Source organism: Leopardus geoffroyi, chromosome A3 (assembly GCF_018350155.1).
Source record: "Leopardus geoffroyi isolate Oge1 chromosome A3, O.geoffroyi_Oge1_pat1.0, whole genome shotgun sequence".
Taxonomy (NCBI): domain Eukaryota; kingdom Metazoa; phylum Chordata; class Mammalia; order Carnivora; family Felidae; genus Leopardus; species Leopardus geoffroyi.
In genome coordinates this window covers 91,232,208-91,257,037 of record NC_059336.1, presented here as the reverse complement: position 1 = coordinate 91,257,037, position 24,830 = coordinate 91,232,208, and the positions used below count along the sequence as shown (strand labels likewise).

General features: G+C 43.9%; 2 protein-coding genes across 2 annotated transcripts in view; one reads left to right on the top strand and one right to left on the bottom strand.

The window, feature by feature from the left end:
* TACR1 (tachykinin receptor 1) overlaps nt 1-24,830 on the top strand; it is a 150,061-nt gene that overhangs the window by 113,357 nt on the left and 11,874 nt on the right. The gene's annotated exons all lie outside the window — the stretch shown is intronic.
* POLE4 (DNA polymerase epsilon 4, accessory subunit) overlaps nt 10,835-24,830 on the bottom strand; it is a 132,233-nt gene continuing 118,237 nt past the window's right edge. Inside the window, exon 4 of the mRNA XM_045446623.1 lies at nt 10,835-12,714. Coding sequence (XP_045302579.1) covers nt 12,695-12,714 — 20 coding nt within the window. The 3' untranslated portion in view covers nt 10,835-12,694. The remainder of the gene's footprint in view (nt 12,715-24,830) is intronic.

Here is a 24,830-nt window from a genome sequence, read left to right as displayed (position 1 = left end):
CTGCAAGGAAAGACACTAAGGCTGGAAGCAGTAGGACAGGGACAAGAGCCAATGCCAGCGGGGGTGGCTGGAGTGGGGTGCAGGGGAGAGTGGCCTGGGGTGGCATGTCACACAAAGCATTGCTGGCCACATTGAGGGTTTGGGTGTCGCCTATCCACCTGTCACTAGAGGGGTGGCTTGGAGCCTCACACCACAGGACCACACTACAAGGCACAGGTCAGAGAGAGAAGCAAGGACCCAGGCAAGGCAGAACTGCAGATGAGAGAAGCTCATTCCACCACAGAAGGGAATTTCCCTTGGAAGGATTCCCAAAACATCCCTGGATGTCTGTCGCTGGGGGTCGGGGGGGTCAAGTTCCTTACAGGTTCTCTATGTAACTCCATGTAGCACTTTGCTACATGAAAATACCACAAACAGGAAGTAGGCGATTGGAATCCTAAATCTGCTAGAACTGGTGACAGATATTTAAGCAACATCCTCCAAGGGAATAAGACTCGTTTAAAGAACCAGGTCTCAGCAGGGGAGAAGTGCTAAGTAATGGCAAGGAGATGCGCAGAAGTCCAATTATTTACTGTTTAAAATGGCGAGGGGTGGAGGAGTCCATGACAACCTGAAGACACAGCTGGGTAAGTGTTAACTAACACAAAAGAGAGTTTAATCACACATCTCTGCTTGAAGTTGTTTATGACTGATAGGGCTTCTTTAGGCAAAGGTTTTAATTAGTTTCGATTCGAATTTACACTTCCACAGCTTCTCTCAATAGTAAACCCTATCAGATGTGTGTGGTGAATGATGATCATTCTCTGCAACCATCTATTAACAGTGTATTCCAAATACACCAGAGAGATAAACATTGTTTTGCAGAGGGAAGTTTGCAAAGGCTTGTCCTTGGTGGTCCTTAGGGAAGAGCTACTGGGATCTCTTTTCCTGGATCTGTGACCAAATTGTCTTACTTCCTCAGTCTAAACCAGCACTACCCAATAGAAACATATTGTGAACTATAAATTCAAGACACATATATCATTTAAAATTTTCTAGTAGCCACACTTTTTAAAGTAAAAAGAAACAGATGAAATTAATTTTAATAGTATATGTTATTGAACCTAACATATACATAGTAAATCAATTTAAAATTTATTAATGGACTATTTTATATTCTTTGAATGTGGATGTGGGTGTGTGTGTGCGCATATACTCTCCTCAAAATCCAGTGTGTATTTTACACTTACAGCACAGCTCAATTCCTGCTGGTCCTATGTGGCCAGTGGCTACCATATTGGACAGGATGGGGTCTAGATAGTGATGGTTTCTTCTATCAGATTGAAGTTTTCATATTTTCCGTGTCACAGTGATAGTGACTCTCTGCCTGTTGCATGTTGAGCTGATGATTTCTTCTGCCTGGAAAAGATGACCCTAGAGTATCTGAATCTTCCATGATCACAAACTCAAATGACAAAGCTGAATTAAACATTCCTTCCCTTTTGAAACTTCCCCATTTCTGATTCTCTTGGCCTCCATTTTCAGCCAGTGTCTTATTCCTGTTTATTCTTCCTATGAAGCATCTCTCATATTTGTCCTTCCCCTATACTTCCAGTACTCTGACTGGGTCCTTTCTCTCACACATGGACCATTGAAACAGTGATGTAATCCCCAGCTACTCAAACCTGGCATGCTTCCTCCAGGGAATATAATGAAATGGACTGGGGACATGAGACTCCCCAGTGTTGTTCGTTCATTTATTCATTCAGCAAATATTTATTGAATGTCAACCAAGTGCCAAGTGCTGTGCTTAGCCTGAGAATAATTCACACTTTTTAAAACTGGCATGATAATTTTCCAAGAGTCAGTGATAAATAATTTAAAATTTTAACAGATACAAAAATGTATCATGGAGTAGAATATAAAATCTACATGAAATTTGGAGATAAAACAAGAGGCTTCACATAAATGTCTAGGCTTGACATGCATAGCTTTGGGCTATGCCCTCGGAATCCCAGGAGGATACAAGTTCCCAGTTCCTGTGCTGCAAGAAGCAACTTTGATCAAAAAGTCTAAGACCAGTAATTGTTCCTCCTTCTCCATTTGCCCTTTCCTCAACCCAAACAACACAGAGCTGTCAGAATGAGCTTGCCACAGTTCTTGTAATCACTCTGTGTTTAGCTGAAGGGCTCTTGATCTCTAGAAGTTTGAGTTTTAGGGAGACAAAGCTAACATTTCTGAAACTATTATTTCACAATTAAATTCTCAATAGGGTTGCCAACTAGTAATGCCCATGTACACAGTATGTTCTCTGAAAAAATGTTGTGCATGTTGATGGTGTGGATAGAGTATTCTAAAGGGACCAGAAAAGAGAAGTGATTTTATGGGATGAAAAAATCTGAGAAGTCTTCACAGAGGAGGTGGCACTTCAGTAAGATATAAAGAAATGGTCAGGAATTTAACCACATGGGGAGTAGCGACAGTGGTAGAGGCTGGAAGGAATCAGCAATGACTGACTCCAGCCAGGTCACCTCATTACCTCCACGACTTGCCTCAATCATTCATGTGCCTTGGAATCCTTTCCCAGCCTTGATGGATACATCAAGGCAAAATTCAAATCCCACCTCCTAGAGGAGGTCCTCCCAGATGCTTGCAGTTAATTCCAGTAAGAATTAGCTTGCCCCCAATCTTAGTGTCCCAAAGTGTAAGTGACAGACATGTTACAACCTTTTTGGCAAGATTGGAGAGTAATGACTTCCTCCCGTGCTGTGATCTGTGGTCATCAGCTTAATTACTTCAACCCCAGCTTCTGACAATCTTCTCTGCACTTTGTGATGCAACAGCCTGCCTGAGGTGATGCAGATGCTTAGGAAATATTGATCTCTCCCTTCTGGAACTACCTTAGCACTCAGATCTGCCACTAACATTTGCAGGCCAAAAATAAGAGTGCAGCCACTATATCCTGTATAAATACTAACAAATTATAAATCAAGCTAATAAAACATTAATTAAAATCTCTATCCTCTTATCTTGAAAAGTTATACCTTAATAAGGACCTGGAGGCCAAGTCTGAACCTTTTAATCCTTGGAGTTCTTTGTGGGAACGTGGCCTTGCAGGACAGCCCAACCTCTAGCTCTCAGCCTGGCCCACTTCCCTTCGCACCCCTGCCTCTGCCCCCTACCCATGTGACACCCCAATCTCTGAATCCAAGCTCTGTCCACCCCCAGCCCCCAAGAGCAACCCCAGGTGCCTTGGTGCCTCCCCAACTTCTTGGTTCCTTGGCCACCCCAGGCAACACAAGCAGCATTGTCCATCCTTGGGAAGACCGTCCCAAAGCAAGAGGCCCACACAGGCCCTAGAAGTAGGCTGTAGGGAATTCCAGGGTCCCAAGTACATCAGCATGACAAGGGTAAAGGGGTCACCTGTGGGCATGTCTTCTTGACTCCAAGAAAGGCATAGACTCTTCAATCTGTGTAGGTGGGCCTGGTCATACAAGGTCCTATGTGTCCTAAAGCATAGGGCACAAAACGGTGACCCCCTCTTCCCCGGGCATAAGAGTAGGGCTAGCAGCACTAATGTGCTTTCCCTTTATACAATTTCACATCATTTATTATACAGTCTTATTCTGTTTCCTGAGTGTACATCATATTTCTCTACTCAATGGTAATTTCCCCCAGGGGCAGGCTTAGTGCTTCTTTGTCTTCCTCCCAGCACCTGTGGTGGGATGGGTTGAGGGACTGATGCATTGATTGACATGCCATTGTTCTCACAAGCAGTCTGTCAGTGGCCTGGAATCAGGGCACTTTCCCAATTGGCTTTGTGAAGAGGATTCCTCCCTGGCTCCTCCTGACTAATCCATCCATTTTCATGGCACATCCCCTATTTTCGCATTCAGCCCCTGCCCACAGCTTCCCTCCTCCAACCTTCCCCATTCAGGTATTACACTTCAGGAAGTGTTTCTTCTGTGTGTGCTAATCCATCAGCTAGTTGGGCTGAGTAATAATTACATCAACAACAATAATACCTGGTGCCTCATTCTTTTTTTTAACTTTCCTAAGTACTTCACATTGGTTATTTCTACATATCCTCCCCAAAGCCCTCAAAGGTAGAGATGTTCCTATTAGCCCTGTCTGAAAGTATGAAAGGAGAAAACACTTACTCAAGTTCATAGGATTGGTGAGTAAATAAGCCAGAATTGAAGTTCTGGTCTTCTGACCTCTAGAGTAAAATGTTTTCTTCCCTAAACCAAGTGATGGCTCTAGACACCACATCAGTTTCCTGAGCCTCCTAATAATGTTCTTGTATGGTGGGTAATGCAACATATTTCCAAAGTTCTGAGTTAAAAAGACTATAAAATGTAGCTATAACTGGCCCAATGGGCCAGTGACTGTGTAACTATTAAAAGTCCAAATGAATAGCTGTTTCTGAGCATACCAACGGTGACAGGTGCTCAAGGGAAGAGATGATGATCGTGTGTGTGGGAGTGTGTTTTCATGTATGTGCTCTGTGTGTTTTCAGCCTTTTGGGGATCCAATTCAGGGATTAGTGACTGAGCACTACATTTTTCTTGCTCAGAACATTCAAAGAGACATTCAGTGTTACAGCCATTTGAAATGTGCATTATACTCTTATAAATATTTATAACAACTTAATTAGGAAGTTCTAATTGCATTTCGATTTCTAATTTCAGTAAGAATTATCTCTGTCCCAATCTTAATATCCTGAAGTGTAAGTAATAGACACGGAACAATCTTCTGTAAGATTGGAGAGTAACTACCTCCTTGTGTGCTGTGAGCTGTCAGTATCAGCTTAATTACTTCAAATCCAGCTTCTGGCAACCTTCTCTGCACCGTGTGATGGTAGCAGCCTGCCCAACATGACATGGCTGCTTAGGAAATGAAATGGTGTCTCCACTTTCAGTCTTCTTCCCTCCAGATAACCCCAGAGACAACCATGGTATCCATCTTCCAGAATGTTGCTACAATTTGGACATCTCCCTGAAGAATAATCTCTCAGGATGGATGGAAATGATTTACTTTATAATGAACAAAAAATGTATTAGGTCTAGAAGCACAACCTAGACTTCTCCTGAGATATAAATAAGTCTCATTTGAACATAGAGGGTGAGGCAGGATAACATTCCAGAGAGCGAATGAGTATGGAATGAATGAAAACAAGGAAGGAGAAAATCACAAGGCATTCTTGGCAGCAAGTTGTCCACGGTGACTAGAGATACCACTGGTACCACTGGTGGAAACAGTCAGTGAGAGATGAGGCAGGAAAGGCAGGTTGGACAGCTGGGGACCAGCAGTGGAGGGCATGAAGGACAGGGTAGGTGGTAGCACTGGCTCACGGGCCAAGTTCAACATTTGAACTTTAACCAGGAGAAAGTAATCCAGGTTGGGGAAGAGAAATCTGGAAAGAATAGGGAAGAAAGCCTGGAGGGGAGAGACTAGACACAAAGATACATGCTAAGAAGACTTATTACAACAGCCCCTTCAACTATGATGGACAACCTACAGTAGTAATCATGTGTTGAGACAGAAAGGGATGAATAGGAGAATGGGAGTAAAAGCTACCACATGGAGCAGGTGTGGGACTGACTTTGGGTCATTCTGGAGAGCAAAACTAGGACCAATGAATGGAAGTGACATGGAGGCACTTCTGTGGCTTCCATGTAAAGACAAATTCAGGAATAATTACTACTGAGAAGTAATGGTACAGGCTGCCTTGTGAAGTGGTGAGCTCCCTGTCATTGGTGGGGCCTCAAGTACAGACAGGATTTTGATGCTTTGTTAGGTTTGCCAGAGAGCTTATGGATGTATGGTTCAACATCTATGTTCACTACACTTGAACTTTAGAACTATTTTGTCACATTTTCCCCTTATAATTCTGAGAATCTTCAGGATTTATGATGGAATAGATTAAAAGATTTAAAAGATGGTGGGAAGGGGAAGAAGAACTAGGGATAAAGAGCTCTCATCTATCCAGAATCTACAAGAGGCAAGTCATGGTGCTAAGAATTTTGCACACAGCATAATTATCAGAAAAGGAACAAATGAGTTACAGTTTGCTTTTCTGATGCCCAAAGAAGATCTTTAGTTCCCCTGAATACATCCCTACCAGACATTGGATATTCTGCTTGGAAGAAAAGGATCTTAATAGAAAGGAGAAATAATAAAACAGAGGCAAGAGGGAACTAATAGAAATTAAGTTTTTTTTTTATTTTAAATAATATTGGGTTTTTGTCAAGCCCTTATGTGAGCCTGGTATTATGCTAGGCACTTTATTTTTTATTTATTTAGTTTTTTAATTACTTTAATTTCTTTATTTAAATTCAAATTAGTTAATATACAGTGTAGTATTGGTTTCAGGAGTAGGATCCAGGGATTCATCTCTTACATGTAACACCCATCCCAACAAGTGACCTCCTTAATACCCATCACCCACTTAGCCCATCCCCCAACCAACCTCCCCTTCAGCAACCCACAGTTTGTTCTCTGTATTTAAAAGTCTCTTATAGTTTGCCTCCCTGTCTGTTTTTATCTTATTTTTCCTTCCCATTCCCTATGTTCATCTGTTTTGTTTCTTAAACTCCACATATGAGTGAAATCATATGATAGTCTTTCTCTGACTGACTTATTTCGCTTAGGATAATATATTCTAGTTCCATCCACATTGTTGCAAGTGGCAAGATTTCATTTTTTATCTCTGAGAAATATTCCATTAGATATAGATATAGATATAGATATAGATATAGATATAGATATAGATCATATAGATATATAGATACAGACATCCAAAATTTGTATGGAACCCGAACAGCCAAAGTAATGTTGAAAAAGAAAACCAAAGCTGGAGGCATAACAATTCTGGACTTCAAGCTGCATTACAAAGCTGTAATCACCAAGACAGTAGGACACTGGCACAAAAACAGACACATAGATCAATGGAACAGAAATGGACCTACAAATTGTATGGCCAACTAATCTTTGACAAAGCAGGAAAGAGTATCCCATGGAAAAAAGACACTCACTTCAGTAAACAGTGCTGGGAAAACTGAACAGTGACATGCAGAAGAATGAAACTGGACCACTTTCTTACACCACACACAAAAATAAATTCAAAATGTATGAAAAATCTAAATGTGAGTCAAGAAACCATCAAAATCCTAGAGGAGAAAATATGCTAGGCACTTTAAATGAGCAATCTCATTTGCCTCTCAGAAACTCCTATGAGGAGAACTATAACATAATCTGCACTTTATAGATACATAAACTGAGATTTGGCAAGTTTAGAGATTCACTCAAGGTCACACAACTTGCAAATTCATGCAAAATCCATTACTCCCAACCCAAATGAGACAATAACCAAGAATCCAAATGGAATCTGGACAGGGACACTGAATTTAATACTGGGCTCCTTAATTATTGAGTTTTGTATTCATGATCATCACAACTTGACAGCTCTGAGCCACCATTCTTCCCTCCATGAATCCTCTGAATTTTCAGTGGACTCAGGCTGCCAAGAATTTAGAGGGGGAATGAAGAGAGCAGGGACAGAGTCCGCGTTATTCATCACTATACCCCCAGCATCCCAGACCTGTTCCACAGTAAATGCACAGAAAATGGCAAATGGGTGAAGGAATGAATGAACACACATGCTGACCTGTTGACTACAGGTCTCTCTGCCTTGGGATGACCTCCTAAGATCTCTAGCCGGGATATTCATGTATTTGTTGTTACCATGTCAATCATCGGATATTTATGGATTTTTGTAGCACTGTGTCAGGCATTTACCAACAATCTCTTCTTCCTTCTAGCCCCTTCTGAAAGTTTCATCATATAGGAAGAAAAATTCACAGCAGAACGATCTCCCCTCTTAGGGGAGATGTCCTAGCCACTGTAGGTTGATTGGCAGAAAAAGCACAGTCTCTGTTTGTCAAAAGACTTGAGTTTGAATCCTGTCAGTATTACTGCCAGAGTCTTCCCTCCCAGAGCCTCAGTCTATCAGTAAAATTAAAGTAATAAAAGGTGTGTGGTGAGAACTATGTGAAATTACTTGTATAAAGCATCTGGAATCTAGTAGGCACCTGGTATATGCTAGTTTCCTCCTGTCTTCCTATTGAGGAAAATAGTCAATAAACAAAAGTTACCTCTCCAAGACTTAGAGTTTCCAGTGTCTATGAGAGCTGGGGAGGCCTCAGAGGTGAGAACCCAGCCCATCACTACAGAGATAAGGAAGAGATGCAGAGACAAGCCACAGCTAGCCCGGTGTTGCAACAGTGATAATCAAGGCCAGCAAAGCCAGCCCCTGTTACCACACTAGCCATGCCCAGTTAGCCCCTTTATGCTGCACTTGGAATTGCCACTTAGGGAGGCTAGACTCCCAGTTTTCACAGATGGCCTCTTCCACGTTTGGAGAAGCATTTGCTCTGTATTAATGCCAGCCTTCCAGTGGAGGCGGCTTGGATGGCCTTCCTCACTCTGTCACCTCCTAATTGACTTCAAGAGGCAAACCAGACATGGAGCTCCCAGAAGTTGCATCGGCCAGGCTGTTCTTCAGCTGACAAAGAGCTTTATAAACTTCTGTATGTATAAAGCTGCCTGGGATGTGGGTGGGGGGAATTTGGGAGGTGAAACTGTCAGGGAAAACTGCAGGTGACAGATTCTCCCAACACATGCTGAGTAAAGAGCACCAGCTGCCACAGGGCTCAGAAGAATCCATCATGTGACAAGGTCTTTCCCCAGACACTGCCTGACATGGGAGTATGAGTATTTCATAGAATCTGACCCAAATAGCCCACTCCCTTCTTTTCAGATATGAGAAACTGAGGTCTAGCAAGAGGAAAAGACTTGCTCAAGATTACATAGGAAATTAGGAGAGACAGAATAGCAGAGCAGATCCAAGCACAAACCTGCATCTGCCACTCATTTGCGGTGTTAAAATCTCCTGCCCACCGTGTTTGTGCATTTATCCATTTCTCCTAGTAATTATGTTACCTTTTGCTTTATACCCATAGTATAACATAGTGGAGCTATGTTGTACAGATTCAAATAAGTTATAACTTTCTGGTGGTTTTATAGAGACTCTCTTGATTCCTAATGTTGGACATTAGGATATTAGATATTCCTAATTTGTGCCTTAATGTCTGTTTGTCTGATGTTAACATAGTGCCTCTTATTGGAATATTTTCTTCTGTCCTTTTCCTTTCAGTCTTTCTGTATCCTTAAGTTTTATGTGTATCTTTCATAAAGAGCATTTAGCTGGAATCGTTGTTGTTGTTGTTGTTGTTGTTGTTGTTGTTGTTAAAATATAATCTTACCATCCCAACCTTTCAGCCAGTGAATTTAGTCTCTTTACATTTATCATGATCATTGACATGTTTTTTTATTTCTACCTTTTTATTTTCCTAGAACATTTATTATGTATATTTTTTATTTTTATAAATGAATGTACATAGCACATATATAAGCAATGGGACATATTAATAATTTGAAACATGAGATGAGCATCTTGTAAACTAGAGCATTATTAAGCCACAGAAATCCTCCTTCCTTCCCTCCCATATGTGGTCTGTATGCAGTCCTAAACAACAGATTGCTTAGTTTTGCTTGATTTTCACCTTAATAAAAATGGTGTCCTACTTCAAGTAGTTTTCATGATCAGCTTAAACTTTTTGCTTAACCTTGTGTTTCTGAGATTTATCTGTTACTGTATGTAGCTGTGGTTTATTAGTTTTAACTGCTGCATACTATTCCATGTGTAAGGACTCCATAATTTATTTATCCATTCTTTTACTTGTTGTCACTTGGGTGGTTACCCACTTTTTGCTACTGTGAACATTTTTATGTATGATTCCTGAGTTGCAAGTAGAAGGGTTTCTCTAGGGCACATATCTTAAAGTGAAATCAACGGGTTTATACATGTTCAACTTTGTAAGATAACACCCCTAAGATCATTGTTTTCCAAAGTGAGTGTTCCAGTGCACATTCACCAGCAGTGAATAAGAGCTCCTTTTGTTCCATGCCCTTGCTAACATTTGGTGTTGTCGGGCTTCTTTATTTTTGCTTATCTAGTAAATGTGAAATGCAATCTTTTTGTGGTCTGAATTTGCCTTTCCTGAGGAAGGACATAGTTGTTTCAGGAGCAGGAAGTGATCAGCTGCATAGAATGCTGCTTCTAGATGTAATGGCTTAATGGGTCACCCCTCTCAAAGATGTCTGCATTTAATTTTTTTTTCAATATATGAAATTTATTGTCAAATTGGTTTCCACACAACACCCAGTGCTCATCCCAAAAGGTGCCCTCCTCAATACCCATCACCCACCCTCCCCTCCCTCCCACCCCCCCATCAACCCTCAGTTTGTTCTCAGATGTCTGCATTTAATGCGGGACAATGTCTGCACTCAAAGGAATGGATCTTAAGTCCTGTATAATCAGCCCTATCAAAGGCCAGTGAGAGAGGAGACAACTAGGAAGAGGAGCAGATTCACAGTGCCCCCACATTTAAGGTGACCAACCATTCGGATTTGCCTAGAACTGACAGGTTTCCTCAGATGCAGGATTTTTTGTTTTAAAACCAGAAAAATCCCAAGCAAGCCACAACAAGCTTGTCACATACTCACACTACACATATCGTTGTCTTCCAACACTATTAGTCCTAAAACATTTTAATCCATGCAAGGAGCCTAATTGTCATGCACGCGCACGCACACACACACACACACACACACACACACACACAAAACAGGCCTGGTCTCCATGGGGGCAGATGGCAGCATATAGCTGCAATCCGAACTACCTTCTCACCTGAAAACATTGCTCCAAAGGACCATCCCTGTTCTCAGTGAATAAGGTGAGTGAAAGAATTTTATTTATTACTTCAAAAGAAAAATCTGGATCACATTGCATTGTATGCCAGTTTCTTAGTAGCTGATTTTCTAAAAATCCCTGTTTCCCCCGGCTGGGGAAATGTGATGGCTCAAAAACACATCTCAAAAATGATACAGGCCCCAGGGCCAGTCTGCTGGGAGAATCAGCCACATGCTATAGAGCCACGTTATGCGGACATGTAATCCAAACTCTGCCTCCCCCACAAGGTCTGAATACACCCAGGAGCTCCTGATGGATGCCTGTGTCTCAAAGCAGACTTAATGGGGCTCTTGCCAGAGGTGGGGGTTTCAGGGAACAGAGACGACAGGAACCACCACTGTCGGTTTTTCTCCCTTGCAGCAAGTTATGACAGCACAAGTCAACACCTGTGTCAACAGTTCCTCATCTTGCAAATAGGCTTGGTGCTTCTTGTGAGCTGGGCTGGCATTTAGCAGGAGCGCATGCGCACAGCTGCACCTGTTGTGAAAGTAGTCTGATACTTCCATCCGTTTGGTAAATAGTGTAACATGAGAAATGCTTTTAAAAAATAGTCACTAATTAGTGACCTACATTCTAATATGTATGGTTTATCTCAGACACTGCAGGTGCAATATAATTCCAAGACATCTTTTTGTTGTTATTTGGGCAGAGCACAGAATGGCAAGAGGCCACTGTAAGCATCCTTTATTCACTTCAGGGATTATGAAGTTGCCTTCAGGTTCAGGTTCAGGTTCAAAGCCCTAGGGTAGGAAAGGGCTTCCCAGGTGGGCCCAGGAGAACCTATTCTGCAATTGCCTCACCCTGACTGGCAGAAACGGTCCCAAACGGCACGTTTGGGAGCCTTGCTTTATTTGGCCTGTGTCTCTTAGTCCCATATGAGGCCGTGGAAAAGGAATCTGCCCAGAATCCCATTAAATGGCCAGAAGAGTGTCTCAGGAAGTGGCAGGGGGACTCTCTTCTCTGCCTTCCTACCTCCCCCTGAGTGTCTCCAGACAGAGAAGCCTATGCCAGCCTGCCCTCCCCACAGGCTAACAGCTCCCTCCCCGCCAGACCAGTTCAGTGGGCGCCCACCTGACTCTGGGCAAGGAAAGTCCCTGGAGCACCCTCACCTGTGAGCAACCACTATGCCCTCGTCCTTCAGTCCCTCTTGTTTCTTTCTCTCTTTGGCCTTCACCCCATTTAGTAACTGGGCTCACACCAGTTGCTGCCTTTCTGGCTGGCGACAACATCATGTGCAGCCCCTTATCACACACACTCCCTCCAAGGTAGGTGGTCAGACAGAAGACACAGGAACCAAGGCTGGTGACCAGCAGACAGTCACAACCCCTCTCACCCCTCTTCCTCCTCTCAGAAATAAAGTCACCCTCTGACTTTAGATGTCACTGGGCACTTCCACACACAGGATGCAAGAGCTGTCTGTGCAAGCCAGGCTGCAGGGCTGGGGGTCACCTCAACACCCAGTCAGGGTCATCTGGGAGTGGGGGGCTGCAATGCAGTTGGGAGCCAGGAGTGGGAAATGAAGTCAACAGACGGTAGCTCATCTAGATGGCGATCACAGGCAACAACACAGAATGATGGTCCTTGATCAATGGCCAGATTCTCAGTGATTTCCAGACACCCAGTCTAAATGCCGGTGGCTAGTGAAGTTTTCTCTTTTAATGTACTGAGATGTTTTAATTTAAAGGTCTGCCTCTTCTGCAGAAATTATGCCCTTACATCTATCCGTAGTTTAAATGTAACTTACTGAATATAGTAATGATGCCAGGAGTCGGTAGCTTAGCTTAGTTTGCTTTGGTTTAGCTTAGGTTGGCTTACCTTAGGTTAGTATTTGTAATGTCCTTACTTGACACAGCAAGAGACTGAAAAAAAAAAAAAAGAAAGAAAGAAAACCTACATCAGTCCACAAGTTTTGTTAAACTTTTTCCACGAAATGTAGACGTCTGTGAACCACAGACCTTGAAGGCTTGAGCAAAAGTGTCCTGAAGTTGACCTCACCTTGCTAAGCCATCATCAGGACACCAGCTGTGTGCCAGGCACTTACAAGCTGCGGGTGTCCCCTGGGGGGCAGGCGTGTCTGCACCCCTGACAGATCCCCACTGTGAAGGAGGGTGCACTGCATTTCAGCCTCTTGGAGTCTGATGCCAGGAGGCCCTGTTCAGCCAGCAACCCTCCCAGTGCCCCATCTGATTATGTGATCTGCAGCCTGTGGATCTGGCCAGCACTAGCATCTGGTCTGCTTACCAGTCATACCTCTCCCAGAAAATGGCATACAAATCAGATTCCTGAGAGCACGGTTAGCATGCCCATGCCTCTGAGGCTGACCAATGAGGGTTCTGGGGCGCAAAGCCTGGGGCCAGCCCCTGCATTCGAAAGAGCTCAGCAAGGTGAATGCCTTTTGGAGGTCTCTTGCAGCCAACCAGTCAGCCATCCCCAGAGACATCTTTGTGTGCCACAGACACCCATTTTCTTTCAAACTGCAGTAAAGTTCACTGACTAATCTGTCTAGGGAGGAATTTGGACAATTGCTCTAAGCTAGACTTGAATGCGGATCTATACTGTTTTAAGCAGATGGATTTGGGTTCCTTCTTTGAGTTCTCTTCACATGTAGGTGGGGCCACCTACCTCAGAACCACTGAGGCACTTGTTAACACTCAGGTCCCAGGCCCTCCCTCAGAATCTCTGGGGTGGGGCCCAGGAATCAGCTTTTTAAAAACATGCCCATGGTGATTTTTTGTTTTAGACAATCTATCTGAGAACAACAGCCATAGAGATGGAAGACAGCCAACGGGATTTCACACGATGGGAAAAACCTCTAGGCTTTCTCCTTCTAGGCCCAGGAAACCAACATATTTCCTATCTTTAAAACAAATTTTTGTTATTGTCCAGTTGGCACCAAAACAGGTTTTGACCCAAGGAATGAACTCAGAGTCTGGAATAAGCCTGGGTTGTCTCAGTCAGTTAGGGCTGCCGCCAACATAATATCATACACTGGGCGGCTACAACCACCAACAATTACTTCTCACGGTTCTAAAGGCTGGGAAGTCCAAGCTTCAGGGGCCTGCCTATTTCGTTCCTGGCGAGACCCAGGAGAGCCGCCTTCTTGCTGTATCCACACTTGGTACAGACAGATCGTCTCTCTTGCACCTCTTCTTATGAGGTCACTAATCCTATCATGAGGGCTCCACCCTCAGGACCTAATTGCCTCCCAAAGACTCCACCTCCCATCCCATCCCATTGGGGGTTAAGGTTTTAACATGTGAATTTGGGGGACACAAACATTGAGTCCATAGCAGGGGTCTTGCTGGAGAGTCACAGTGAAAAGCAAAGAGGTTCTGAGGTTGGACCCTTACCGGTCCCCTTCCCACTCCTGATTTTCTGGGACTGGAGAGAGAGGAATGCAACAAGTGGCCTCCTCCATCCACCTGCCCGTGGTTCCCCCAGGTGGACAGTGGTGGTCTCAGGGTTCTGCTTTTCACCGACAATTCAGCAGAACACAAGAGACAGCCAGGAGGGGTTCTGTGAATGGCGTCATAATGAGGAGGGACACAGGATGGGACAGCTATGAGAGTACTAAAGAGTTTCTTAACCCTTCAAGGCCTCTCTTACTCCTTTAGTCTCTGGTACCCTGGGGCCTCTTGGGACCTCATATCCACAGTGTGAGGGCAGAATGGTAGAGTGGAAAAAGAGAAAGAGATTAAAATCCCAGCTCAAACTTCATGTTAGTACTGTGATATCAGTCCACCTCAAATTTAAGTGGAAAATTGAGGTAATGAAACCCCACCTTAACAGATTGGTGTAGGCATTAAACAGGGTAATGCATGGTAACTTGCTGGCCTGCAGTTGGTGCTAAACCAAGGGGAGCTCAAAAAATGACTTCGCCAAGGCATCACTCCCTACATTTTCCACAGTGTCCATGGCCCATCTGCAGCCTCTGCACTCCCACCTCATATTCTTACATTTTTCCCCCTAGCATACCTACACGTCCCAGGAATGCCAGCAGAAATCAGGAAATCTGGCTAAGTATAGCTGTATTAGTCCACACTGCCAGCAACTTACCAACACCTCCCATATTGATGTCATAAGCTGCCTTCCTGTGGCTGCCCTCCTCGGGTCTCTGTTCCTTCCCTGTATCTTTGACTCAGCAGATGATTCATTTCAACCCCACCGAGAAGACAGAAACTGGACCTTTCCTTCCTCCCTTCCCTCTCTCCCCCTACACTTGAGGCCTGGTCCTGCTCCTTCTGAGCTATCCCCAGCTAACCCCCTCTTTATAGCACCATTGACTCCTGTCTTCACTCACAAATCCATGCAGAGCTCTCCCCAGACTAAACATTGGCCTCCTGGCTGCCTCACCGCTACCCCATCTCAGCACAAACATCTATGTGATGCTCGCTGAAGTTATAGTTTTCATTGACATACTCCTTTGTTCCTGCTATCTGCTTTTGTCCCCATCCTGACGCTGAAATTGCTCATGAGTGACCTCATCATTGTCAAATCCAGTGGTCTGTCCTCAGTTCTTTTCCACTGTGGGAAGAGCATAAGAGAAAACAAGGTGGGTGAGAGCAGGAGGGAACATTTCCTGAGCAGCCACCAGGTTCCAAGCACTGATCTGGGCACCAGCTCACGAGTAAGAGCAGAGGTTGCAGATTATGTTACAGAGAGCTTCAAGCATCCTGCTAAGGAGTTCATGCTTACTCTGGTAAGCAGATGGAAGCCTGAACAGGGAGGTCATTTGTATCACTGATCAGAGCTGGGTTTCAGGCAAGCTTAATCTATGGGTGATAATTTAGGGAGTGGAGAAGAAAGATACTCTCTGCTTCTGCTTTCAGAGAACTTGCAGGTAACTTGGAAGATAAAGCTCGTGTGCATGGAATGAAGAACTGTATAAGGCGTCAAGTAATCAAAAACTAAGTCAAGGGAAAGTGGTCTGGAAGATCAGAGGAATTGGAGGGGTTAAAAAGACCAGAGAAGCTTCCAACAGAAGCTTGGAGCTACCCTCGAAGAAGGGTGGGGCTAGGGCTGGTGCCACAAGGAAGCACAGCCCAAGAGCATAAATGAGACCCGTGAAGGCACTGCGCTGGCCAGCACTGCTTTCCTCTGCAGTGGCTGTGACCCAACCCCTTCTCTTCGCAGTGCAGTGGAGCAGGGGCCCGTGGATTTTAAGAGGCCGGTAGTAAATACTGCAGGCTTTGCAAGACCTGGGGTCTCTGCCGCAGCTCCTCCCCTCAGCCGCTGCAGCACAAAAGCAGTTGCTGACATACTTAAAGCAATGGGCATGGTTGTGTTCCAAGAGATTTTTATGGTCCCTGAATCTGAATTTCACATAATTTTCACATGACATGAAATAATCTTCTTTTATTTTTTTTTATCATTTAAAAATGTAAAAATCATTCTTAGCTCACAAACCCTATGAAAACAGGTGGTCACTTGACTTGACCGATGGGCAGTAGTTTGGAGCCCATGCCATGGAGGACTAAAGCATGGAGTCCCGTGTGGTGTCAGGGGACCTGGGTCCACACCTGACCATTCCCCTCCACCACCACGACTCACCAGATGCACAGCTATGCAGAAGCTACCTCTCTGTGTCTCAGCTTCCTCACTTTCACAGTAGAGATAAAGATAGGAGCATCTATTTCCTCTGGTTGCTGTGCAGATTAAGTGAGCAGAAGTCTTGAACCCATGAAACTTCCCCAGAGGCACAGAGGAGCACAGAGTACAGAGCATAGGTGTGATTGGGAAATAACTTGAGACTCAGAGGTGTGAGATTTAGGGTCTCGTTTGAGATCTGCTGCATGATCTTTGAAGGGCAGTTCCTTAGTTTCCTCTTATGTAGAGTTCAAATGATTTTACTCACTCTGAAGGGGATTAGCTGGGGCAGGAGGGAAGGAGGTGGGTGGGAGAAAATGATAAAATAAATATGGTCGCACTTGGAAAAGGTAATGAGGCTTTGTATCACCCAGTACCCAGATCTTGGTTTCTAATTTTGGCTTTAACAAAAAGGAACCAACACACACACTTCCACACACAAACAAACAATGTTGGAAGTCAAGAGACATGGAGGGGCAATCAGAAGAGCTCTCAATGACTAAAGTTGGAGCAATTAGAACAAAATAAATAAAGTAGTATTGGATTATAATCCAAGGTATAGAATACATATACATAGGTCCATATTTATATAAAGGATTGAATAAACAAGTAGGTGAGGAACAACAGACAAATATTCTATTGGCCCCATATTATCCCATGCAGAAATATTCCAAATAATTTATGTAGATATCCTACTGTCCAGGAGGGGGAACATAACTCCCTATCCTCAAGTGTGGGCTGTGTGTAGTGACTCTCTTCCAAAGAGTACAGTATGGAAAGGGGCAGGGAGTAGCTTTAGGATGGATAAACCTGACAAATGCTACCTCAGTCAAGTGATCCAAATCAATACCAACAATGATAAGCCATATTAATAGCATGTACCCTTGGTATTATGTGATGAGAATGGCATCTTACCTCTGGGGTCTTCCTCCAAAAAACCCATGTCCCCCATCTTGTAATGAGAAAAACACTAGACAAATCCCAGCTAAGGGACACTCTACAAAATGCCTGACTCAAAACTGTCAAAGTCGTCAAAAACAAGCAGTCTTGAACTTTGTTTAATAACAAAGCATCGGTCTTAGTAGGAAGCCTAGTTTAATAGGAAAAAGTAATAAAGATAGGAACGCTATTAAAAAGTAGGCAAAAACAGTTGTCCACAGCAATAATCACAAACAATTCCTCATCTTCTCCTACCTCCTGCTCTCATACGCATCACTGCCCCCTTCAGGCCCTCCCCAATCAGAACCTCACATCAAGTCCACACAGAATGTCTATCTCTAAGGCACAGATCAGCTTAGCTTTTATTCCAGCAATAAAGACCCCTTTTTTTGTAAGAGGAAAGGCTCATAAAAGTTGGTTGCAGAAATTACTAGATTCTCTTTGGCCAGCTTGGAGAGGCATGAAAATCTATCAATACTCCCACATTAAAAATGTTTGTCCTCTCACATACAATCCCCATCCGATTTCAAATTGATTAATGTAGTCTCCTTGAATATTTTTTGTGAGACACATAAATTGCATTGCTCAATTTGTTAATGGAAGCTACAAACTGGCGGCCTGTGTGGCTCATGGTATAATGGTCTAGTGTCTATGCTAAGAAGACACTAACTTTTGGCTGAGGAACAGAAAGTAGGGTGTTTGTCTTTCCCACATGTTTCAGCCAATTGAGATCCTCTTTGGGCTCAGGGTTCAAGACAAGAAAAGACAGTAGAAATACAAGAATGAATTCAGCTGTAAACCGGAATCCAAGACTTGTCCACATTCCAAGTCATCCATGTAGATGAACTTGAATGCTAGGCCTGATGTTTTTTTTAGCTATGCTATTTTTCAATAAATTACCTGCCTTTATCAAATGCTGTGGATAATTTTTGTGCTTGATGTATATGTTCCTTCTTTAAAAACTATGGTTTCCCTGCTCTGCATGACATTTATCCATTCTTCTTCTGAGCTCATCTGAGCAGAAAGAAGAAAAAATGCAAAGGGTTGCAAAGAGAAAAGGACAGATCTGTTTTCTATTCCCATTTCAACCCTGAGTGACTTGAACAAGGCAATTACCTTCCCTGTACTTTAATTTTTCAATTTAAAATGGGGTTAGCAATAACTGTCTCTTACCCCAAGTCCCAGAGGTAATCACACAAAGACAAATCCACTTGGCAGAAACACCTTTACAATGAAACTACTGCACACAGGCCATGTGAAATTTCTACATCTTTTACAAGCCAACAGCTATTTATATTGTACCATGCTTCAAACTAGATTTCATCAGAAGATATCTCCCAAAGAAAAGGAAAATGGCCACTAACTGGCCATTTGTTAGCAGGTGTTAGTGCTAAGATTTGCTTTGTGAAGAGGAGATACTTTGCAGACACAGCACGAGAAGGGGCACTTGGCATAAGCACCATGAGTCTGGGAACTTAGTCCAGACAGGGTGGACAGGCTATTATGACTCGGATTGTTTTGATTATTTTAAGTGTTCCTCAGATCCCAGGGACGAGGGGGAGTGTAAAAACCAGCCAACACCTACATTTATGGTGCAACTTACTTACATCAGGAAATGTTTACCGATACCATTTGGCACCGATTGGAGCAGTTTTAAAACAATGCCCCACCAAAAAATAAATACATAAGTAACTGTATGTTAAATGTTCAAAAGAATGATAAAGTACAAGCATCAGTTCTGCTGCATGTATCTGAGTCCCCCTCAAGTCCAATTTCATTAGAGGCTGCAGCAGCCAGGGCAAAAAGCACATCCCAGATCTGTCCTTGGTTACTCATCCAGCAAGGTGGATTCGCTGAAGTGATAGTCTGCCAACCTCAAGCAGAGCGTATTAACTATCTGGAGGGGTTGAGGGTGGGTGAGTTGTATCAGCAAAACATTCATCAGTGCCTGCCAATACTTGTAAAAAACATGTCGCAGACAAAAAAATGCAGTCTTGTTCTCAATGGGATTGTAATAAACCAAAGAGGCTAGCAAAGCTCGTGCTACGTTGGTAAACACTGGACCGAGGTACATACTGGAAAATGGCATCATGACATGGTAAGGGATGGGGGGGTGGTGGTGAGTTGGGCCCTGTGCAATGAACGCAAGCACATAAAATGCGCGATGCTTTAAGGCCCCTATTACGGGGAAATGCCTGTACTCTCAAGGAAATGCTGATTGGTCCGGGTGCCGGTTTCAGTTTGGCGCCACCTGGTGGTGACTGTCTGCCCAGACGTTGCTATCTGGGCTGTCTGGCGTGGTTGGGGCTTCCAAAACTACTAAGGGGATTCCAGGAATATCTACATGATTTGATGTCATTTGCCAGACAGAGAAGATTGACCAGGGAATGGAATACAGACTCAGGGGCTCCCTCTCTGTCTCCCTGCCTCCGGAGACAGAGTCTCCTTCTCCACCACATTCCCTACCCCACCAAAGTAAGAACCTTCACCCACCACGGCATCTTCCTGGCCACCACTAGCTCAGACCAGCCCCCTTGGCCCGACTCCGGAAACAACTCCCCCTCCTTAATTTCCTCAAGGCCCCACTGATGTGGAGTTGTCGAGGCTGTTTATGGAACATGAGAGGAGTGATTATAGAAATTAGAGAATTACAGCACAAGACAGGATAATACCTTGTTGAATTTACCCTCAGATACCACTGTTCTTTGTACTCTGTTGAGCAGTCCTCACCACAGGCAAACTCTTGCTGGCTGTGCCCTTTTACTAATCCCTGCTTTCAGTCATGGGGTTCAGGAACGCTCACTCTTGTTCTTTCTGTCTCTCCCGGCCCCCTCCCCTCCCTCTCATGCCTAATCTCTCATCTTTCTCTTGTTAGCTATACTCTTGATATTCTCTTACACAGAGACAGGTTGAGCATATGTCTCCCTTCCTCAAATTAAACTTCTAGCCTATCTTCTTGTGCCTGAACACAATAAGGTCCTCGGCTAAACCAAGGGCCATCTGATTTATGTTCTTCTCTCAGCATTATGAAGTCTGCAGAAGCTTTGTAATTCAGGGTTTAGTTTGTTCTCTAACATATAACCCAGTGAAAATTTCAAGCAGGGGTATAGTCCTCCTGTCTCTACCCTATTCCCATGAGCAGACTGGAAGGAGGAGGGGTGTGGGTAAGGGAGCTTGGTTTCTTTCTACTTGGGAGTCCGTTGTTTACATGTCTCTTCTTAGAGCATTTCCAAACTCTGGAGCCATTCCCGGCAACACGTCCTCTTTAGGACCTTTCTCTTTGTCTGAGAGAACTGACCAAGAGAAACTCTGAAACCATATGGATTTCAAATCCATATGGATTTGCCATATGATATCTTCTGGGAAGCTGAAATCCTGGCCGCAAATAACTGAAACTATCCCCTGACCCTCTTCTTAAGAAGGTCTAGAGGGGCGCCTGGGTGGCGCAGTCGGTTAAGCGTCCGACTTCAGCCAGGTCACGATCTCGCGGTCCGTGAGTTCGAGCCCCGCGTCGGGCTCTGGGCTGATGGCTCAGAGCCTGGAGCCTGTTTCCGATTCTGTGTCTCCCTCTCTCTCTGCCCCTCCCCCGTTCATACTCTGTCTCTCTCTGTCCCAAAAATAAATAAATGTTGAAAAAAAAAATTTTTTAAAAAAAAGAAGGTCTAGAAATATTCCGTATTGGAGAACTGAGTAAAATAATACGAGAGTTGTACTGCCATGGATAAATGATATACTACAAAGCCACAAAAACTAGATTGCGTGGAGCTAGCACCAGAAAGAAAGATCAAGGAAACGGAACAAAAGCCCAAACAGAGCCAAGGATACATGGTAGTGGTATAAGGTATAAGTGCAATTTCAATTCAGCAAGGAAAGGACGCAATATCTAATAGCGGTGCTGGGAAAGCTGTAGACAATTAGTGAAGAAAACAATGTGGCAGCTTTTGTCATAACACTCATCAAAATAAATCCCTGATGGACTGAATAGTTACAACACAAATAATCAAATAAATAAACTGGAAGAAAGCAGGGGTGAATATTTTCATAACTATGATATTGAAAAGGCAATTCTAAGTATAATATGATAGAAGCCATAAAGAATTCTCACAAATTAGTAAGGACTGTATGAACAACCCCATGTAAAATCGAGCGAATTATACAAGTGGTCAATTTGGAAAAGAAAAAATGACAATGACAAAAGGCATAATTATAAAATTTCAATTTATAATGAATAAAGAATATTAAAAGTAAGCTATCATGTTGTTAAAGACTAACACACATCCCAACACCCAGTGCCACCATGCAGGAAAAAGAGAAAGCCCAGAGGCCATAAGTTAGCAGATACTTTCTGAAGAGGGACAATATATGCCAAACCTTTAATAATACTTTAATTCTGGCTAATGAATTGTTGGGAAATGAGAATGAGAGCAAAGATATGTATTGAAGATGTTAATTACAGTATCAGTTAAATATCAAAACATTGTAAATAACTCAAACGTCCCAATTAGAAGGCAGGCTGAATACCCATGTACTTCTATAATATGGGGCATGGTCACACTGGTTAGAAACATTGTCATAGAAATAGATTCATTGACATAAAAAGATGATTGTGACACAGTGTTATTTTTGAAGTAATATAAAATATACTTATGTATGTGCAAGTAAGAGTGTGAATGTGCAGCTAGGTATAGGAAGATGTCAACTTTATTAGGATTTATTTCTAGGTCATGGGCTCACAAGAACTTCTAAAGGTGTTCTTTTAATGCTTGCCTGTATTTTCAAATCCACAATGAATATATAGTGCTTGCAACAAGAAAACTATTGATTACAAAATCGGGGTGCCTGGGTGGCTCAATCAGTTAAGTGTCTGATTCTTGATTTTGGCTCAAGTCATGTTCTCAGGGTCACAGGATCAAGCCCTGAGATGGGGCTTAAGATTCTCTCTTTCTCTCTCCCTCTGTCCCTACCCTGTGCTTGCTCCCTCCCTCTCTAGAAAGAAAGAAAGAAAGAAAGAAAGAAAGAAAGAAAGAAAGAAAGAAAGAAAGAAAGAAAGAAAGAAAGAAAAAAAAATGAAGAAATGGGAAATGGTCAGGCCTGGGGCTCTGTGCCTGCAGGGTATTCAAGAGGATGCCCTCAGGGGGGCTTCTTGCTGGCTGTGGGTATGGAGCAGGTGAGAATTCTAATGTCCTTCCAAGCCTGAGACGGTATCTTTCTATGAAGAGTTCTGCAAGGGTGATTAAAGAGGGACACCGCTGGGCTCTGTCTCCAAGGACCATAGCATCTAATGAAGCAGATAAAACATAAAAAGGAGCCTGGAGAAGAACACATCAAAATTCTGACTTGTGTGGTTTGGATAATGACTGCAGAAAAACATATGTTTTATTTCCTCTTGTTCACTGGCAGGAGCTGAGCCACTGCCTTCAGGAGGCAGCACCATTTGGGGGTAGGAATCTGGGGAACCCAATTTTTCTGTGAATTAAATGAATACACTTGAGCATCTGCCTTGATTGGTCAGCACATCCTGAAAGAGGCTGACCTGGGGGCATTTCTGCCCCAAGTTTATGCCTGGATGCAGTTGATGGGAGTATGATCCCAGCCCTCTCTCAAGGACAGCGAGGACATGTCCTCACATCTCTATATCCCAGGGTAGACTGGTCACAAGCAGGGGAGGGTACACGAGGGCTTTGTTATCCCATGCAAATGTCTTTCTCTGTCCCCTGACCTCTCCCTCCCTTTTGTGACCCAGCAATTTAGGAATGGAGCCCCCACTTACTGCCCCCACTCCTCACTCCCCATCAGCTGGCCCACCTGCTCTAATCATCGCTGACCACACCACAAAAATGGAATCTGCCCATGACCTCCTATTTCCAAAACCACAGAGCAAGTTCCTGTCCTCATCCCACCCTTGCCTCCCAACACTCCTCCCCCACGCAGGCTCCACCAGTCCCTGGACTCTCCCTCCCCGCCCTGCACCTCCCACCCCTCACTCTCCTACTTCCCTCCTGTCCTGGGCTCATCCTCATGTGGGCCTCCTCTGCCAGCCCCTCTCTCCCCTCATCTTCTCAGGGTTTGGGGATACCCAAGGGTTTGGGGATACCCAAGGGATCCAAATCTAATCTCCACCCAGGCCTCTTGTCCTAGTTCCAGCCAGATTCAGACATTCAATGCTTGCCCTGAAGGTCAGCCTGTCCAAAGGTCAGCTTGCTGACCTCCCCAACAAACCTGCTCCTCCTCCCGGGTCCCCATACTTGCAACAGTCAGCCTCACTCTCTCCCATTCACACAGGCCAGAAACCCAGCTAAAGTGCCAAATGGCAGCCAAGCGCACCAGCTTTTCCTCCCAGCCACAGCACCCCTTGGGGTCTTCCTCTCCTCCCCATCCATCCAGTCTGCCATGGCTCTAGCTCAGGTCATTGCTGCTTCCAGCCTGGCTCCTTGCACAGCTTCCTAAAGGCTGGTGCCTCTAGCCTTTCCTGCCTCCATCCAAGCCCCACTGTGGCCAGAGCACAAGTATCTGATCATGTCACTCCCTGTTTAAAACCATTTTGTTATTTCCCATCAACTTCAAAATACATTATAAACTCTCCAGCATGTCATAAAATGCACTTCATGATTTGTCCTCTGTCTACCTTTCTGTCTAAGTCTCCTGATACTTCCTCACACAGCTATGTTCCATTAGTCTGAGTCACAGCACAGCACCGCATCATGCCAAGGTCCTCCCTCGGTGCCTTTGCACTTGCTGTTTTCACCACCTGTAGTGCCCACCTCCTGCACACATATCAGGGTGTGGCCAAGCACAACTCCTGCAGGAAGCTTCCCTGATTGGATTGGTTGAGAGTCTCACTTCTGCATTCCCATTATTCTCCATGCACTTAGTAACAAAATGCCTACTGTTTTCAGGGTAATTTTAAAACTTGTTTACATATGTATATATTTTTTATATTTTATATATATTTATAAAGGCCCCTGACGCCTTTCTCAGTGTCTCCACTCCACTTGAAGAGGTAACCACTGTCAGTCACTTCCCATATTACATTCTTTGGCACTTCTCTGTGTCCCCCAAAGACTGAGCTCCTGGTAATGGGAACAGAGGCTTGGACTCCTCACACAGGGCCACAGAATTTATGAATTAGTAGACTGCAGTTTCTTTCTGTCTCCAATAGGACTGCAAGGGCTTTGGGATTTGGTCTAATGCCTAGAAGTGAAAGTGAGCAAAAAAATATATGGATTTTTTTTTTCTTTTACTAGAAAGAAACCACATTTATCTGCAAAGAAGATAATTTTTTGGAAGGAAGTAAAAAGTCAAGCAGGCATCTAGCACTGTGCTTGAGGAAGAGACAGCCTGAGGGCTGCTCAAGGAAGGGGAGGAAGGGGGTACTGCTCAGCTCATGTCTATCAAGGGGTGGCCCCACAAGTCCGAGATACAAAGAGGGCTCAGGCGTGTTCCTGGTTAT